This window comes from Coregonus clupeaformis, chromosome 6 (genome assembly GCF_020615455.1).
Source record: "Coregonus clupeaformis isolate EN_2021a chromosome 6, ASM2061545v1, whole genome shotgun sequence".
In the NCBI taxonomy this organism is placed as follows: Eukaryota; Metazoa; Chordata; class Actinopteri; order Salmoniformes; family Salmonidae; genus Coregonus; species Coregonus clupeaformis.
Genome location: NC_059197.1, coordinates 20,498,367 through 20,518,707, shown reverse-complemented (window position 1 = coordinate 20,518,707; position 20,341 = coordinate 20,498,367). Strand labels below are relative to the sequence as shown.

Here is a 20,341-nt window from a genome sequence, read left to right as displayed (position 1 = left end):
ACTGAGGGTGAATGGACAAGACAAAAGATTTAAGTGCCTTTTGAACGGGGTATAGTAGTGGGGGGGGTTGTTGTCTTAATGTTTTGTACACGCAGTGTATATTGGGACTTGGGCATAAGTTAGAAAAAATGTAGATATGATCTTTAGGCCATATCGCCCAGCCCTAGACCCCTGCTAGAAGGGATTAAGTGTCACATGTTAAACTTGTTCCTGGTAATAAATGGGACATTCACATTCAGTACCTGTCTTTGTCCAATCAGGTATGTGTGTGCATGTTAATGAGATCAGGACAAATAGAGCAGGACAGTTGATATGGAACATGTATTTACACTAAACACACACAAATTACACTACACACACAACCAAAAAAAGCACAACTCTCATTTGCGTGTCAGAGTTCGCCCCGATCACAGCTCATTGCATGTGAATGGAGTGCTCTCTACTGTTAATACCTGCTCATTGCACTTTGTTTCCCTGCTCACTTCTGCAGCAAGGTAGAGGTGTGTGTGCGTGCACAGTCATTATTTGTGACAATCTCGTGTGTGTGAGGCTGAACATCTGAAATACTGCAAGAGAGGTTGAGGGAGAGGTGTGTGTGTGTGTGTGTGTGTGTGTGTGCTTCTCAGCTCCCATCTCAGTGATTAGTTCCCAGTGTTGAGGCTGTATAAGGTTGACTCAGCTAAAGCTCTCTCTCAGCCTCCCTTCAACCTCTCACCACTCTGTTTTGACCGGGGACGCGATGCAACTGATGAATTCTTCATTCCCAGTTAAAACCAGATATCACACACACACACACACACACACACCCTCTGCTCTGTGACATTAGCTGTAGAGGGAGATACGGTGGTTTATTCTGTCACTGTGTTACTGTCTCACACACGACAAAAGACACCTCTGCCTAGCTCGGCAGAATCTCTGTTTTCATTATTGCTCGCTTTCTCACACAAACTCTCACTCTCACTATATATACACACACACACACACACACACACACAGATTATATATGTTGCTCATTGATTTCCTCCTGGTAAATGAAGCTGAATGTTGTTGCAGAGTCTCTATCCTCTCATCACACTGTTCTAGCCTAGCACTCTTGGGAGGTGTGTGTGTGTTCATGATGAGCTGCAGTGATGGGCCTCTGTCTATGTGACAGCTCTATACAGATAGCTGAGGTGTGTGTAATTGCCTATCTAGAGGAGAACGTTTGGTAATGACATTAGCAGAACATCGCAGCATGGATTGTCTCTTCAAATTAGCATTATTTAAAGAACACACTGAACACCTATCAATAAAATTTTACTTCTATATGGCACATTTTACAAGTACATTATATCACACAAAGTGAAGTGGAAGGGTTGCTAATGCATAGATATCCCAGCAGGGGGCAGAATTGAGCCAAAGAACAACCAAAGATGGGGCTGAAATACAGAGCAGGAGGATGGAGAGCGGAACCCTTGGTTGAAAAAGAGAAACGGAGAGAGTACAAGAGGGAGGGAGAGTGAGGCTGAAATAATACAGGCTGGTTCTGTGTTACCGCGGTGTTGCGTTACCAGGGATACAGGGTGAAATCTCAACCACAGAGGTTTGGTTACGGTAGCTAGGATCAGCTACGGTCAGCAAGGCTGGGGACAGTCAGGACGGGGGCACACACACAATTCTCTGAGTTTCTCTCTCTCTTTTGATATTATTAGGATATGATAGTTTGATAGTCTTATTTTACTGTTTTACTAATCAAAAGTTCACAACCGATTTTAATTACGTTAATTATTTTGAAAAAAAAAACTGATTTAAGGCCATCCACTCCAGATTGCGGTTAAGAGAGGGAGAAATGTGAAGTAGTGCTTACACAAGTGTGTGTATATGTGTGTGTGTGTGTGTGTTGTGTATGTATGTATGTATATATATATATATATATATATATATATATATACACACAAAAGTATGTGGACACCCTTGCAAATGATTGAATTTGGCTATTTCAGCCACACCCGGTTGCTGACAGGTGTATAAAATCTAGCTCACAGCCGTGCAATCGCCATAGACAAACATGGCACCGTCGTAGAATGCCACCTTTCCAACAAGTCAGTTTGTCAAATTTCTGCCCTGCTAGAGCTACCCAGGTCAACTGTAAGTGGTGTTATTGTGAAGTAGAAATGTCTAGGAGCAAATCAAATCAAATCAAATTTTATTGGTCACATGCGCCGAATACAACAGGTGCAGACATTGCAGTGAAATGCTTACTTACAGCCCTTAACCAACAGTGCATTTATTTTAAACAAAAAAAAGTAAGAATAAAACAACAACAACAAAAAAGTGTTGAGAAAAAAAGAGCAGAAGTAAAATAAAGTGACAGTAGGGAGGCTATATATACAGTAAAATAAAGTGACAGTAGGGAGGCTATATATACAGGGGGGTACCGTTGCAGAGTCAATGTGCGGGGGCACCAGCTAGTTGAGGTAGTTGAGGTAATATGTACATGTGGGTAGAGTTAAAGTGACTATGCATAAATACTTAACAGAGTAGCAGCAGCGTAAAGAGGATGGGGGTGGGGGGGCAGTGCAAATAGTCCGGGTAGCCATGATTAGCTGTTCAGGAGTCTTATGGCTTGGGGGTAGAAGCTGTTGAGAAGTCTTTTGGACCTAGACTTGGCACTCCGGTACCGCTTGCCGTGCGGTAGCAGAGAGAACAGTCTATGACTAGGGTGGCTGGAGTCTTTGACAATTTTGAGGGCCTTCCTCTGACACCGCCTGGTATAGAGGTCCTGGATGGCAGGGAGCTTTGCCCCAGTGATGTACTGGGCCGTACGCACTACCCTCTGTAGTGCCTTGCAGTCAGAGGCCAAGCAGTTGCCATACCAGGCGGTGATGCACCCAGTCAGGATGCTCTCGATGGTGCAGCTGTAGAATTTTTTGAGGATCTGAGGACCCATGCCAAATCTTTTTAGTCTCCTGAGGGGGAATAGGCTTTGTCGTGCCCTCTTCACGACTGTCTTGGTGTGTTTGGACCATGATAGTTCGTTGGTGATGTGGACACCAAGGAACTTGAAGCTCTCAACCTGTTCCACTACAGCCCCGTCGATGAGAATGGGGGCGTGCTCAGTCCTCTTTTTTTTCCTGTAGCAACAACGGCTCAGCCGCGAAGTGGTAGGCCACACAAGCACACAGAACGGGACAACCGAGTGCTGAAGCACGTAGCGAGTGAAAATCATCTGTTATAGCAGCAAAGGGGGGGGGGATCAACTCTATATTAATGCCCATGATTTTGGAATGAGATGTTCGATGAGCAGGTGTCCACATACTTTTGGTAATGTAGTGTATGTTCGGTGTGTGTGTGAGAAATGGGGGATTGTTGTGTAATGAATTCTGTTAAAAGAGCTCAGCCATGAGAACAGGCATGAAATATTCAGAGACGAGTTGACTGGACTAGCTGTCACAACACACATACGCACGCACACACACAGTCAGAAACTTTCACTCGCTCTTTCTTCTTGGGGGGGCTCAGGGTGCTGTCACTCAAGCCTGCTGCTATTGATGTCACATGTCCCCAAGAAGGTACATCATCCTAGGACACGCACTCAAACACCACACACATACACCCACTCAAACACACACACCATCTGCAGCTGTTTTTTTCAGAGGAATATCACTGTGACAGTCTCTCTTCCTCTGTTCTGTCTTTCTCTACACTTCTCTCTCCCCCCTCCTTTCTCTCCCCCCTATCTCTCTCCCCTCTATCTCTCCCCCCTCTCTCCCCTCTATGTCTCCCCCCTCTCTCGCCCGCTCTCTCTGCCCCCTCGCTCGCCCGCTCTCTCTGCCCCCTCGCTCGCTCGCTCTCTCTGCCCCCCTTGCTCGCTCTCTCTTCCCTCTCTCGCTCTCTCCTCTCGCTCTCCCCCCTCCCTCAGCTCTTGGCTCTGTGTTTGGGTATATTCATAGATCCCAGCTGTCCACCAACTCCTCTCTGTACTCAGGGGGGTCACTATGTTATTTAATTGGTTCCAAAAACTTACACACACACACACACACACACACGTTTTTCCCTGCAACAGGTGTGATGTCAGTAGGAGCGCGGCAAGGCGCCACACGTCACCATGGCTACTAGCTGGCACCAGGCGACCATGCTGCTCAGCCCTCCTCTCTGTCATCATCCTCCCCTCCCTCAGTCCCCCTCTTCTTCCCATCCCTTAGTCCCCCTCTTCTTCCCATCCCTTGCTGCATCTCTGTCTCTGTCTCTCTGTCTGTCTGTGTCTCTCTCCCCACCCCTCTGGTGGTGTGGTGAAAGGCATTCTGGGATAGACAGGCTAGTGAAGAGGCTGATAGGGCCAGGCAGGAGATGGACAAATGGGTTGTCATGGGAACAAACGGATGACATGGCTGTGCTGCTGTCACTTGCATCATATCGCCATGCCAACCCCAGATGGACTACGGCTGTTTCCTCTCCCCTCTCATCAGCCAGAACACAACCTGCCTTTTCCCTGTATTTATTCCACTCATTCTCTCACTCTATCTACTGTCTCCTGTTTTCCACTCGGACCACATGATGGTCTCTTCTCCCCTCTGTGATATAGAAATTCAGAGGCAAAAGTTCAGGTGTGTGTGAGTGAGCCAGGTCCTGGATAAAGATTAGCAAAGAAGACTGTATAAAATAAATAATACAAATACTGAGCTATATAGTATGAGGGAAAAAAAGGGAAATGTATATTATTGTATACTAATAGAAATTAGAAATTTTTGTTTAACAAGTAGTCGAATGTAATCTAAAAAAGATGGGGATCAAAATGATCTTGCTGGAAGATCCACTTGTAGTTTCAGCCTACTGGCAGAGGCAACCAGGTTTCTGGCTTAAATGTCCTGGTACTGGGCAAAGTTCATGATGCCTTTCACCTTAACAAGGGCCCCAGGACCAGTGGAAGAAAAACAGCCCCATAACATAAAAGATCCACCACCATATTTTACAGTAGGTATGGGGTTCTTTTCTGCATATGATTCCTATTTTCTATTCCAAACCCACCTTCGGTGTGCATGGCCAAAGAGCTCTTTTCATGTCATCAACAAATGTAAATGCCTGCAGTTTGCTAAACGGCATTGGCATTTGGATTGGAACCAGTGCTATGGTCAGATGACATAAAAATAGAGCTCTTCGGCTGTGTGCACCCTAGTGGTGGATTTGGCGTCTGAAAAAAATAGTACTTGTTAAACAAAATCTCTTTCTCTGAGCAATTGTATTAGTATAATATAATATCCCAATATTTTGAGCATACAATATAGCTCAGTATTTGTATTTATTTTATACAGGCTTTTTTGGTCATCTTTATCAAGGGTGCCAATCATTTTGGACCTGACTTTATTTTGCACTGCTTTGATAGAACAAACACATGCTGTACTGTACACAACCATCAGAAAGACCCAGATTTCCTAAGAGTTTCCACTTGCTATTTCTCAGCACTGTTGAAAAATGAAACTGCCTTAATACTTATTTGAGTCCTTCTCTTTCTTTTAGGTCGGCATGTTTGTTTTCTTCTCTTAAAAATTGTCTCTTAACTTTGAGTTGATGCCAATGCTTAGTTAGTCATGCACTTAAGACACCATGCTGTTTTGTCCCTTTAAAAAAAAAAAAATCATACTGTGTACACACTTTGAATATTCATGTGAAACACATGAGTGTGTCCTGTCGGGACGCTATGCTGACGCACTGTGGGGGGGGGTGTACGTCACTCACATTCTCCTACTGGCCAAGTCAGGATGGAACACACACACACACACACACACACACACACACACACACACACACACACACACACACAGGTAACCAAGGGGACTAGGGCCTGTGAATACCTGTGGGCGGCAAGTAGCTTAGTGGTTAAGTAACCGAAAGGTCGCTGGTTCTAATCCCCGAGCCGACTAGGTGAAAAATCTGTCTGTGCCCTTGAGCAAGGCACTTAACCCTAATTGCTCCTGTAAGTCGCTCTGGATAAGAGCGTCTGCTAAATTACTAAAATGTACAATTTAACAGGTGGGGTTGGCTTACAATCAAAGGATTGTTGACAACATGTGAACTATATTTCCTTTCTTCCTTTCCATCCCTCCTTTTTCCCTCATCTCTCTACTTGTCTCTGTTTCATTCTTATTCCCTTACTCTCCAACTCTCCTGTCTTCACTCCACTGTTGTTCTCCGCAATCCTTCCTGTCTGTGAGACGTCACTGCTCCCTCCACTCCCCCCTCCCTCTCTCCTTATCTTCTGAAATATAATCTGTTTATTTCTTTCTGCAGAAGAGGAGAGAGGGAGTGGAGGAGAACAACATGTTTGCTGGCGGGAGGGTTGTTGATGCATTATTCTGTTTGTTCCTCCTCTCTCTCCCTCCATCCTTCACTCTGAGCCCCTGTTCCTGAGTTATTACACTAATCACCAGTGAGCTGAGAGCTTTACACACTGACAGGCCAATCCACACACACACACATTTTCTCTCTAGTCTTTTCTCCTCGTCTCAAATTTTCTGCTTTAGTTCCCACAGTAAAGACTCCTCCCACTCCTCCCACTCTCTGCCTGTCCTTTCCTTTCTATTATAAAGTTTGTTCAGTTTTGACATCACCAGTACACTAATATTATATAGGAGATTGACTGTGAATTGATTGAGCTAGTGTCGCGTAATGCGGTGTATGTGCACTCATTTATACATGACAGAAGGGACACTGAGTCCTGTGCTAAAGTCAAATACCTGTGTGTGTGCATGCATACATTATAATGTCCCATGATTAGATGATTGGAGTGTTTTTGTTTGATTAATTAGTCATTATTTGTGATCTAGAACATGTCTATCCCCCTCCATCCCTCACCTACACACACACACCTCTGAATGACTCAACCTGGGTGAAGGTGAATGTGCTAGCATGGGTTTCTGTCCTCACTTGTAGCATACAACCCTGAGTGTGTTTGAGTTTGTGCTTTGATGTGTGTTAATGGGGCACTCTCATTGTGAATAGCTTATAGAGTGTAGCTCTACTCTGCCAAGTCAGCCATTACGCAATATTGAACTACCTACCGCCCTCTCACTTGCTGATTTGCTTTCCGTCTTTTTCTCCTTCTTTCTACCTCTCCCTGTCTTGTGGTATTTCTCCCTCAATTCCAGTCTCTACCTCTCTCCTTCTTTTCTCTCTCTTGCTGTATTGCTCCTTTGTCTTCTCTCTGTGCTTATCCTCCTCTGTCTCTCTCTCTCTGTCTCTGTCTCTGTCTCTGTCTCTGTCTCTGTCTCTGTCTCTGTCTCTGTCTCTGTCTCTGTCTCTGTCTCTGTCTCTGTCTCTGTCTCTGTCTCTGTCTCACTCTCACTCTCACTCTCACTCTCACTCTCACTCTCTCTGTCTCTGTCTGTCTCTCTCTCTCTCTGTCTGTCTCTCTCTCTCTCTGTCTGTCTCTCTCTCTGTCTGTCTCTCTCTCTGTCTGTCTCTCTCTCTCTGTCTCTCTGTCTGTCTCTCTCTCTCACTCCTGCAATGTTGCTCCCTAGCCTCCTTTCTCTTCTGTCTTTCTTTGTTTACATGTTAGTCATTTAGCAGACGCTCTTATACAATTAGTGCATTCATCTTAAGATGGCTAGGTGGGACAACCACATCACAGTCATAGTAAGTACATTTTTCCTCAAAGTAGCTATCAGCAAAGTCAGAGCTAGTAATGGGGAAAAGAGCCAAGTGTTAGTTGGGGAGGGGGGGGGGGGTTATTTAAAATACTGTTTGAAGAGGTAGGGCTTCAGATATTTTCAGAAGACGGGCAGAGACTCTGCTGTCCTAGCTTCAAGGGGAAGCTGGTTCCACCATTGGGGTGCCAGGACAGAAAAGCACTTGGACTGGGCTCTGCACTGGCTGCCTGTGAGTTTTTTTTAGAATAAATGAAGATTCTTCTATCGGTTTTTAAATCAATCCACGACTGTGCACCCTAATACATGTCAGACATGCTCCCTCAGGTCCTCTGGCATTGGCCTTTTAACTATCCCAAAGCCTGGGACCAAGAGGCATAGAGAGGCAGCCTTTAGTTTTTATGCTCCCAGCCTCTGGAATAGCCTGCCAGAGAACCTGAGTGGGGCCGGAACTGTGGACATATTTAAAAGAGATCTTAAAACACACATTTTTAGCTTTGCTTTTCCTCAGGGTGCTTTTTAGTCGTTCTTATGTTTGTTGTGTCGTAAATGTGGACACCCCTTCAAGTTAGTGGATTTGGCCACACTCGTTGCTGACAGGTGTATAAAATCGAGCACACAGCCATGCAATCTCCATAGACAAACATTGGCAGTAGAATGGCCCGTACTGAAGAGCTCCATGACTTTCAACATGGCACCGTCATAGGATGCCACCTTTCCAACAAGTCAGTTTGTCAAATTTCTTCCCTGCTAGAGCTGCCCCGGTCAACTGTAAGTGCTCTTATTGTGAAGTGGAAAAGTCTAGGAGCAACAACGGCTCAGCCACGAAGTGGTAGGCCTCAGAAGCTCACAGAACGGGACCGGCGAGTGCTGAAACTCGTAGCGCTTAAAAATGGTTTATCCACGATTGCAACACTCATTACCAAGTTTCAAACTGCCTCTGGAAGCAATGTCAGCACAATAACTGTTCGTTGGGAGCTTCATGAAATGGGTTTCCATGGCCGAGCAGCCGCGCACAAGCCTAAGATCACCATGCGCAATACCGTGTCGGCTGGAGTGGTGTAAAGCTCGCCAGCATTGGACTCTGAAGCAGTGGAAACGCGTTCTCTGGAGTGATTAATCACGCTTCACCAACTGGCAGTCCGACGGACGAATCTGGGTTTGGCGGATGCCAGGAGAACGCTACCTGCCCGAATGCATAGTGCCAACTGTAAAGTTTGGTGGAGGAGGAATAATGGTATGGGGCTGTTTTTAAAAGGTTCGGGCTAGGCCCCTTAGTTTAAGTGAAGGGAAATCGTAACGCTACAGCATACAATGAGATTCTAGACGATTCTGTGCTTCCAACTTTGTGGCAACAGTTTGGGGAAGGCCCTTTGCTGTTTCAACATGACAAAGCCCCTGTGCACAAAGCGAGGTCCATACAGAAATGGTTTGTTGAGATCAGTGTGGAAAAACTTGACTGGCCTGCACAGAGCCCTGACCTCAACCCCATCGAACACCTTTGGGATGAATTGGAAAGCCAATGCGAGCCAGGCTTAACCGGCCAACATCAGTGCCCGACCTCCCTAACGCTCTTGTGGCTGAATGGAAGCAAGTCCCACAGCAATGTTCCAACATCTAGTAGAAAGCAATCCCAAAAGAGTGGATGCTGTTATAGCAGCAAAGTGGGGACCAACTCATTATTAAAGCCCATGATTTTGGAATGAGATGTAAGACAAGCAGGTGTCCACATACTTTTGGCTATGTAGTGTTTTTCAGTTTTTATTTAAATTGTTTTTTATACTGAACAAAAATATAAATGCTACATGTAATGTGTGGTCCCATGTTTCATGAGCTGAAATAAAAGATCCCAGAAATGTTCCAATACGCACAAAGCTTATTTCTCTCAAATGTTGTGCACATTTGTTTTGTTTACATTCCTGTTAGTGTGCATTTCTCCTTTCCCTGGATATTCCCCACCTGTCCGGTGGATGGATTATCAAGAAGCTGATTTAAACAGCATGATCATTACGAAGGTGCAGCTTGTGCTGGGGACAATAAAAGGCAACTAAAATGTGCAGTTTTGTCACACAACACAATGCCACAGATGTGTCAAGTTTTGAGGGAGCGTGCAATTGGCATGCTGACTGCAGGAATGTCCACCAGAGCTGTTGCCAGAGAATGTAATGTTCATTCAGAGAATTTGTCAGTACGTCCAAACGGCCTCACAACCGCAGACCACGTGTAACCAGGCCAGCCCAGGGCCTCCACATCCGGCTTCTTCACCTGCTGGATTGTCTGAGCCCAGCTGATGAAACTGTTGGTTTGCATAACCAAATAATTTTTGCACAAACTGTCAGAAACCGTCCCAGGGAAGCTCATCTGTGTGCTCGTCATCCTCACCAGGGTCTTGACCTGACTGCAGTTCTGACTTCAGTGGGCAAATGCTCTCCTTCGATGGCCACTGGCACGCTGGAGAAGTGTGCTCTTCACAGATGAATCCCGGTTTCAACTGTACCGGGCAGATGACGAGATCCTGAGGTCCATTGTCGTGCCATTTATCCGCCGCCATCACCTCAGGTTTCAGCATGATAATGCACAGCCCTATGTGGCAAGGATCTGTACACAATTCCTGGAAGCTGAAAATGTCCCAGTTCTTCCATGGCCTGCATACTCACCAGACATGTCACCTATTGAGCATGTTTGGAATGCTCTGGATCGACGTGTATGACAGCATGTTCCAGTTCCCACACCTCCACATAGTTGATCAGGCTGTTGATTGTGGCCTGTGGAATGTTGTCCCACTCCTCTTCAATGGCTGTGCGACACACCTCCAACTATGTGGAGGTGTGTCGCGCTGCATGAGGCAAATGGTGGTCACACCATATACTGACTGGTTTTCTGATCCACGTCCCTACTTTTTTTTTCTTTATGTATCTGTGACCAACAGATGCATATCTGTATTCCCAGTCATTCCATAGATTAGGGCCTAATGAATTTATTTCAATTGACTGATTTCCTTATATGAACTGTAACTCAGTAAAATCTTTGAAATTGTTGCATGTTGCGTTTTTATATTTTTGTTCAGTGTATTCATTTTTTTCTGTGAAGCCCATTCTGTTGCATTCCATGTCTGAAATGTGCTGTATAAATAAAGCTTGATTTGATTTAGGCTGAGCGGGAGCCGTAGGGTTGGGAGTACAAGAGACCTGAGGTGGCAGAACGGTTTGGGGTGTAGGGTTTGAGCAGAGCCTGAAGGTAGGGAGGGGCTTGCTGCTCCGTAGGCAAGCACCATGGTCTTGTAGTGGGTGCGCTCTGCGACTGGAAGCCAGTGGAGTGTACGGAGGAGAGCGGGGTGACATGGGAGAATTTGTGAAGGTTGAACACCAGGCAGGCTGCAGCATTCTGTTTCTTTTGATTTATTTGCCTCTGTTTCTCCTAGCTTAGAATGTAGCTGTACTCTGCCAAGTCAGTCATTACACAATATTGAACTACCTACCTTCCTCTCTCTCTTGCAGGATCGCTGATTTCCATATCCTCTCTTTTGTTTTTCTCCCTCTCCTCCTTTTGTCTCTCACTCTCTTGCAGTATTTCTCCCTCAATTCCTCTCTACCTCTTTCTTTCAGTACCTCCCTCTTTTTTTTCTCTTGCTGTATTTCTACTTTGTCTCCTCTGTGCTTATCATCCTCTTTCTCTCTCTCTCTCCTGCAATATTGCTCCCTAGCCTCCTCCCTCTCTTATCCGTCCCTCTGTTCTCTTGCTCTCTTGTTTGTTAACTCAGTGTCTCTTGTTTGTTCTGCCTCTGTTTCTCCTTGACCACTGACTCTCCTCTTAGGTCCCAGCCATCCTGAAGAGCCGTGGTGGATTTAAACATACACATATAGGTATCTGCTAAAATAAAGGAAACGCCAACGTAGTGTTTTTAATAAGGCGTGGGCCACCATGAGCCAGAATGGCTTCAATGCACCTTGGCATAGATTCTACAAGTGTCTGGAACTCTATTGGAGAGATGAAGACACCATTATTCCGTGAGGAATTCCATAATTTGGTGTTTTGTTGATGGTGGTGGAAAACGCTGTCTCAGGCGCCGCTACAGAATCTCCCATAAATGTTCAATTGGGTGGAGATCTGGTGACTGAGACGGCGCATATGGTTTATATCATTTTCATGCTCATCAAACCATTCAGTGACCACTCGTGCCCTGTGGATGGGGGCATTGTCATCCTATGGGGCCATAGCCATGGTAGCCAAAAAATGGCCTGCCCAGCATTTTTATACTTGACCCTAAAGCATAATGGGATGTTAATTGCTTAATTAACTCTGGAACCACACCTGTGTGGAAGCACCTGCTCTCAATATACTTTGTATCCCTCATTTACTCAAGTGTTTGCTTTATTTTGGCAGTTACCTGTATGTGATATGTAGGGCCAGGGGTTCTTCCTGGTCACATCATGAAAACACTGCTTTGTATTGAAATATGTACTGTACTGTGAGATAGATAGATATGCCTTCCCGCATGCACACACCCATGAACACACACACTCTTTCCCTAACTGTGTTGTGTGGTTTGTCCCCAGGGTCAGGGTATCCCTACACTCAGGCTCCACCCCGGGACTTTCTATCTGGTAAACCCAAACAACCATTATGATTATCACCACATCCTAACGTATTAAAACATTATTAAACAATAATAATACCTACTGAACCGTATTAAACACATTCAAGGTGGGTCCTAATCCCCCCCCCCCATTAATAATGCCATCAATTAAACAACAACACCATCTGTCTGTCTCATTGTGAAGGCTTCAAAGTGTTTTTTTTATGATGCTGTGTGTGTGTGTGTGTGTGTGTGTGTGTACGTTTTACTATACGTGTGAGTACCAGTAGCCCTCACAAGAATAGCAAACCAACTAAAATTAAGATAAGTGAGAACATTTTGCTGGTCCTCACTTGTAAAAAGGCAATTTTAGGCTAAGGGATTAGGTAGGTTTAAGATTAGGGGATTTTATTTTTTGAATGGGAATAAATTCTTGGTCCCCAGAAAGTCCTCAAGTATAGTGACATAGGTGTGTGTATGTCAGTAACAGGTTGAAGTAAGGCTGGCACAATTACTGTGGAAATGACGGTTATGGATGAATACCGTCATAAAAATAAAATAACTGTCATAACCGGGTGGGTTTAAAGGAGAAAAAATAGACTGAAGACAGGACGGCCGGGCATTCGTGCGTTTGAGTCAGTTTCTGAGGTAACATGATTAAACTTTGTTGCCTCTTGCTGAAACAAGGGTTAGCACATTCCTGGATCCTTGGGATGTCCCTACCCTAAACCATAACCCTTACCTAACCCTTACCTTAAAGGATAAGTTTTTTTACATTTTTTAATTTTTTTAACCAAATCTAAATAAAAAAAAAAATGTAAATATCATGTTATAGAAGGGTCCAGACACTTTTTTTCATTTTCCCTTGTTTTTGAGAAACTTACCGCAACTAGCGATTTAATTTCCTCGTTGTGCAGTACTGGGGCTCTGAAAAAACATATTAACATATGCTCAAAAAACACCCAAATACACCATTTTAGAAACGGAAACGGTCACTATAGTGATGCAGGTCTTTAGAAGTTGGACACGTGAAATTGTCCGCAACGTTATATTCTATTTTGTGCGACTTGAGCCATTTCCTCTATCCAGCTGTTCTGTTCTGTGTAGCCTGCTGCTACAGGTAACTACCATAATAAAGGAAACTTGCCTTTGGCATAAAGTCTACAAGTATCTTGAACTTCCTGTGTGGAAGCACCTGCTTTCAATATAAAAAAAACAGGTTTCATTTACTCAAGTGTTTCCTTTATTTTGGCAGTTACCTGTAGAATGGACGGTGAGGTATCTCTCGAGTTGCAACAAAATGGAATATAACATTGCGGATAAAGGTCGGAATTACAATTTTATGTGTACAATGTCTAAAGAGCTGCATCACTATACGGAGAGCAATTCCATTTCAAAAAGGACGTACAGTGCATTCGGAAAGTATTCAGACCCCTTGACTTTTTCCACATTATGTTACATTACAGCCTTATTCTAAAATGTATTAAATTGTTTTTTTCCCCTCATTAATCTACACACAATAACACATAATGACAAAGTAAAAACTGGTTTTTAGAAATGTTTGCAAACAAAACGGAAATATTACATTTACATAAGTATTCAGACCCTTTACTCAGTACTTTCTTGACGCACCTTTGGCAGCAATTACACCTTCGAGTCTTCTTGGGTATGACGCTACAAGCTTGACACACCTGTATTTGGGGAGTTTCTCCCATTCTTCTCTGCAGATCCTCTCAAGCTTGTTCGGGTTGGATGGGGAGCGTTGCTGCGCAGCTATTTTCAGGTCTCTCCAATAGATGTTCGATCGGGTTCAAGTCCGGGCTCTGGCTGGGCCACTCAAGGACATTCAGAGACTTGTACTGAAGCTACTCCTGCGTTGTCTTGGCTGTGTGCTTAGGGTTGTTGTCCTGTTGGAAGGTGAACCTTCGCCCCAGTCTGAGGTCCTGAGCGCTCTGGAGCAGGTTTTCATCAAGGATCTCTTTGTACTTTGGTCCGTTAATCTTTCCCTCGATCCTGACTAGTCTCCCAGTCCCTGCCGCTGAAAAACAGTCTCATAGCAAAGAGTCTGAATACTTATGTAAATAAGGTATTTCAGTTTTTCTATTTTTAATGAATTTGCTAAAGTTTCTAAAAACCTGTTTTCACTTTGTCATTATGGAGTATTGTGTGTAGATTGAGGATTTGTTTTTATTTAATCCATTTTAGAATAAGTCTGTAACTTAACAAAATGTGTCGAAGGGGTCTGAATGCTTTCCGAATGCACTGTATGTGGGTGTTTTTCAGAGCCCGCCAAACTGCACAACAAGGATGAGGAAATGAATCACTGGTTGGGGTAAGTTTCTCAACAAGTGAACTCGCTAAAAAAGTGAATGGGCCCTTCTATAACATGCCATTTACATCAACAAAAGAGATTTGGTTGTAAAAAAGGTTATCCTTTAACCATTTTAAAAATGTAAACTTCAATGGGGTGACGTCAGAGTTGGGAAGTCCGAAGGTGTTGTAGAAAATGAGTCTTTAGTTGCCTAGGAATCCCCCCTCCCCCCAAGGAATATATGTAATTTTATCACGTTTTACATTTTAGTCATTTCGCAGACGCTCTTATCCAGAGCGATTTACACTTAGTGAGCGCATACATTTTCATACTGGCCCCCCGTGGGAATCGAACCCACAACCCTGGCGTTGCAAACGCCATGCTCTACCAACTGAGCTACACGGGACTATCAGATGGAATTTTATCAGATGACATCGAGTGGTACTTCAGATTATCACCGGTGTCTGTAATGACTGTATCTCTGGCCTTCTGTGGGACTTATCACATGTAAAATATATAACAAAACATCTTAAAATGGAATGACTGCTGTAAAATGGATCCTAAATATAAACCATCAACTTGTTGATTTATCATTTTTGTTTTAATATTAGGGTTTCAGCATGAAATATCACTTCAATGTTTTTACGCACTTATTTATTTTACTGTGTCAGTCTTTTTGTAAATGTTTTGGGGCGAAACGACATGTTTTGAAAAAAGACAATAGTTGGAAGAGTTGCAAAGTTAATTGATAATAACGTCATTGTTAATTAGATGCTTTTTTCATTCATTAGGCTATTTTCTCTTGAACCATATGGTCTATCCACTAGAAACTCATGGAGAATATGGACACAGATATAAAATATTTATACAAAAAAGTAAGTTATTAAAGTATAAATTACCAAAGTTACCATTGATTCCAATAACTTTGGTAAATAAATGACCAGTAGATCTGCAACCCTAGCTATAACCCATGGCCTCATCATGCCCCAGCTACATACAGCTTATAGAGTAGTGGGTTTTCAAGAGGGAGTAACTTTTTTGTTCTGGTGAAATTGAGAATTACTACTATCCTTCTCTCTCTCTGCACACACAAACACTAGCTACACTGCCTGAAGTCATGCATTAATCAAAGGTGTGTGTGTGTACTTGTGTGAGGGAACAACTACAGCTCTTTTCTGCCCAGGGTTATGTTGCTAGACTAATAAAGAGAAATCCATGTATTAGTATGGGTCTGGAGGGAGACGGATGGCTTTGATTTAAGCAGTGAGAACTGCAGTATGACAGAGTGATCAATATACAGGCCAGTTCGCCCTGCTTTAAGAACACTAAAATGATCCATGACCACACACTCTTATTAATGCCTTAATTATCAGGCCGTGTGTGTGTGTGTGTGTGTGTGTGTGTGTGTGTGTGTGTGTGTGTGTGTGTGTGTGTGTGTGTGTGTGTGTGTGTGTGTGTGTGTGTGTGTGTGTGTGTGTGTGTGTGTGTGTGTGTGTGTGTGTGTGTGTGTGTGTGTGTGTGTGTGTGTGTGTGTGTGTGTGTGTGTGTGTGTGTGTGTGTGTGTGTGTGTGTGTGTGTGTGTGTGTGTGTGTGTGTGTGTGTGTGTGTGCGTGTGCGTGTGCGTGTGCGTGTGCGTGTGCGTGTGCGTGTGCGTGTGCGTGTGCGTGTGCGTGCGTGCGTGCGTGCGTGCGTGCGCTGCTCCCCTATTTGGTCCTGAGGCAATTGTCTTGTCTGCTTAATTTAGTAAATGACAGAACAAACTAAATATTACTTTTCAATGTTGCCTGCTCCTGAGCATTCTCACTACTTAGAAAAACATATTGTAGGGCTTTCATTTACATTTTACATTTTCCTCATGCCCCTTTTCATGACGTTGCTAACAGCCATGTGAGTGCTAGCTACCAACCGGAACGTTAAGATGGCAGAGACCAACAACACAAACAAATGGACTGTACAGCTACAAGTAGTGAGTGGAGTTACAAAAAAGCCAATACTAAACAAGTTAAATGTCTTACCTGTGATGAAATGTTTCCCACACACATAGTTACGTGTAGCCTACATGGACACCGGGTGGAATAGCTTGAAGCCACACGGCTCTTCTCACAGGCTCTATTTCCCTACGTGGGAGCATTGCAACACATAGGTCGGGATTTTGTACCTGGTTACATTTACATTGAACAACACAGCAGCTTTTCGGCATGTTTTTGTTATTTCTTTAACTAAAAATCTACAATGAAGTTTGCTCTTTTACAATGGGAGTCAATGGGAAAGAATGTTTGTTTTACCCAATTTGTCGGCGTGGTCGAGGGGAATTCCTTATGACGTGAATATCGACTCTGAGTATTGCATGAGCCACATCAGTTAAGATCATTTGAACAAACATTCTACATTACCATGGAAATTATTACACAATACCAGGCAGCCATTGGGAGTGTACCCATTAGTTTACCAGTCAAATTGCCAGGGTTAGATGTTCCAAGCACATTCTATTTATTCTTATTTCTATGTGTAAGCCTGTGCTCTCAATGTATTTTATATGTATTAAACATATCTATACAACTATTGGCACTAAAATGTATGTGCATATTTGAGTGGATCTACAGTATGTGAAATGCCTACAGTATATATTTATGCACATTATAAATGTGTTTCACACCTCAATGATTTTGTGTGTGTGTCAGCAGAATGGTTGAAACAGTGTGAAAAGTGCGTTGTGTAGCTGCAGTGAACTGCAGAGTGGAAGAGCTGACTCTGCATCGAGAGAGAGGGACCGGAAAAGTAAAGGTCGAGCGTTGGAGTGGGGGGATTGGAATGAGGGAGAGTGGGGTCAGGAAGCGAGGGGAAGTTTGAGAGAGAGAGGGAAGGCCTGGAGAAGGAGAGTGGGGTCAGGGAGAGCGGGGGAGTTTGAGAACGAGAGGGAGAGCGGGAGTTTGAGAAAGAGCGGGATAGTATGAGGAAGACCTGGGAGAGGGAGGGGGAAAATAAAAGGCAGAAAAGAGAGGGAGCATAGAAGGGGACTGACTAAGGGAGAGAAAGTGAATGAGAGAAGAAGAAAGAGGGAAAGAGGAGGGATAGGGAAAGAGGGAAAGAGGAGGGATAGGGAAAGAGGGAAAGAGGAGGGATAGGGAAAGAGGAGGGATAGGGAAAGAGGAGGGAGTGAAAGAAAGCAGCAGGTTTTTCTGCCCTTTGGTAAGCCAGGAAATTAAGCAGCAATCATAGCCTACTGCTCCCCTGTGTGTCACCATTGATTATTACCCCGTCTCTCTCATCACTCGCTTTATCCGTATCTCCCTCTCGCTCTTAAACTTTCTCTCTTCCTCTCTCTCACTCCTAACATTCTCTCCCCACTTTTCTTTCTCTCTATCTCATTCACGCACATTCACACTCTCCCACTTATGGTAATGAATCCTCATTGTGATCATCAATGGCACCATCTGGCCTTCTACAGTCAGCGTTGACTGTTGTTATAATGGTTCACCTCTGGTGGGAGGTTTCAGTTACTGTAAGAGGAAGGGACATGTGTTGAGCATCATTGTTCTCATATCATCATGATGATTAGCATCATCTTCATAATTCTGTCCTCTCCAACATCATCATCATCATAATCGTCATCATCATTGCCCTCACTAATCATCATTATCAATATTGTGATAAAAAATACATATTAGCATAGTGGGCCTCTGAGTACTGGGTCAAAAGCAGTGTTTTAAAAGTAATCTGATTACATAACGTTGTTTGTGATTACTTTGAGTAATGGACAGGGGCGGTGTGTGAAAGAAGTTCACATCAAAGACCATTCAAAACGAGCTACTGGAGTGTATGCTAGCGGTCATGAGGGAACATATTGTGGAGGAGGTGAAGTCGGCGAACTTCGTAGCTATCCAAGCTGACGAGACCACGGACGTTTCTACACAGACACAGCTGGTGCTTGTGCTGAGGTACATAGATAGCAACCACAAAGTGCAGGAGCGCTTTTTTGAGTTCCTTCCCATCTCGGAATCAACCTCAGTCTCAATCGCCAGTGTGCTTTTGGAGAGACTGAACGGTATTTTTGCAGATGACGAGAAAGTCAAACTGTGGTGCACTGGCACTGTACCAGGTTCTCATGAGCTACAACCTCCAGGAGACGTTCTCTGAGACTGTGACTCTGTTGAACATCCTCATAACTACTCCAATGACAACAGCTGAAGCTGAGAGATGTTTCTCAACTTTGACACGAGTTAAGACATTCCTGCGAAATTCAATGGGCCAGGAACGTCTGAATGCACTGGCCATGCTTTCCATGGAGAGGGAACTAGTCCTCAGCATGCCTGATTTCAATGAGAAAGTCATTGACCGCTTTGCTGCATTGAAAGAGAGAAGAGAACAGTTTCAGTACAAGTAATGTAGCCTCTCTCTCTCTTTGTCCCTCCCTGTCTGTCTCTTTAACACACACACACCCAAATCAGTTCACAGTTGATGTTGTTTAAAATAGTTATTTTTCATTTAAAAAAAATAATAATAATATGTTCATGTTCATTTTTACAAATCTATACAATTGGCCAGAATATGGTTGTTCATATTTACAAATCTATACAATTGGCCAGAATATGGTTGTTCATTTTTACAAAGCCATACAGATAGTGCACATATTTCCAATTCAACCATGAGGCAAAAAATGTGGTAAAAGCTCTTGTTGATCCTGCAATCTGAACAAATACCAAGATGCTGTATTTTCAGCTGATATTTCATTTGTTTATGGAAATGCATATTGTTTATGCAGTGTTGAGGAATGTGAAAGAACACCCTTGATTATTTTTACTGTAATAACTTATTTTGCTTTTGTAAGCCAACACTTTTGAGATCAGTCAATAAATGCTTCTGGCATTGACTTATATGCTGCCCCTGTCTTCATGTTGTTGCTGGACATATCTTTTTGAAAATGTGTGTAGGTCACCTAAATCATCAGAAAAATTGCCCCCCCTGAGAATTTTTTCAGGAGCCGCCACTGGTAATGGAGTAAAGTAACGCGTAACTTTTTCAAATTGGGTAATATTATTACAGTTACTTTGTCAAAGAACGCGTGCGTTATGTTTAGAATTATATCTCTACCGGGTGCGTGTTTCCACGATCTGCTCTTGACTTGTTTCCTCATTCCTCATTCTCAAGCAAGCGGAGAAAGGCTGTTTGGAGAAATGTCATGACAGCTGCTGTCCATAGAAATGTATAAAGGGGGCATCTCTGATCTTTGCATTGATCGTTTCTGTGATAGCAAAGCCCATAGTGGACATTCCCGTCTAGTGGCAAGTGTGCCCTCTATACATCTCTATGGGTCCGTGTACATGCGGTCTATAACCTGAACTGGTAGCGCAGCAAAGCAGCACCACAGATGAAAGGAGAAACTAGTGATCAAACCTGAGTTAGGCTACTTTCCATCTTTGGTAGAGCTCGCCCTGCTCCCTCCACAGTCAAACAAATTCAGGAAATGTTTTTTCATAAAAGTAACGCAAAATAATATAACTTGTTACTTTCCACACAAAGTAATTTTGTAAAGTAACTTGTTACTTTTGTTAAATGTAATGAGTAATATGTAACATTACTTTTTCAAGTAAATAATCCCAACACTGGTCAGGAGTTGTTCCTGAGCAGCACAAAATCCAGGTCCTAGATCTGAGCAGGACAAACTCCTCCCCTAGAACTGAGCAGGACAAACTCCTCCCCTAGAACTGAGCAGGACAAACTCCTCCCCTAGAACTGAGCAGGACAAACTCCTCCCCTAGAACTGAGCAGGACAAACTCCTCCCCTAGAACTGAGCAGGACAAACTCCTCCCCAAGAACTGACAGGACAAACT

At 43.7% G+C, this 20,341-nt stretch overlaps 1 protein-coding gene across 1 annotated transcript in view; it reads left to right on the top strand.

The window, feature by feature from the left end:
- The first annotated feature begins 6,645 nt into the window (after positions 1-6,645).
- The window catches only part of LOC121568109 (chloride channel protein 2-like), a 97,242-nt gene continuing 83,546 nt past the window's right edge, over positions 6,646-20,341 (top strand). Inside the window, exons 1-2 of the mRNA XM_045220941.1 lie at positions 6,646-6,652; positions 12,179-12,226. Coding sequence (XP_045076876.1) covers positions 6,646-6,652; positions 12,179-12,226 — 55 coding nt within the window. The remainder of the gene's footprint in view (positions 6,653-12,178; positions 12,227-20,341) is intronic.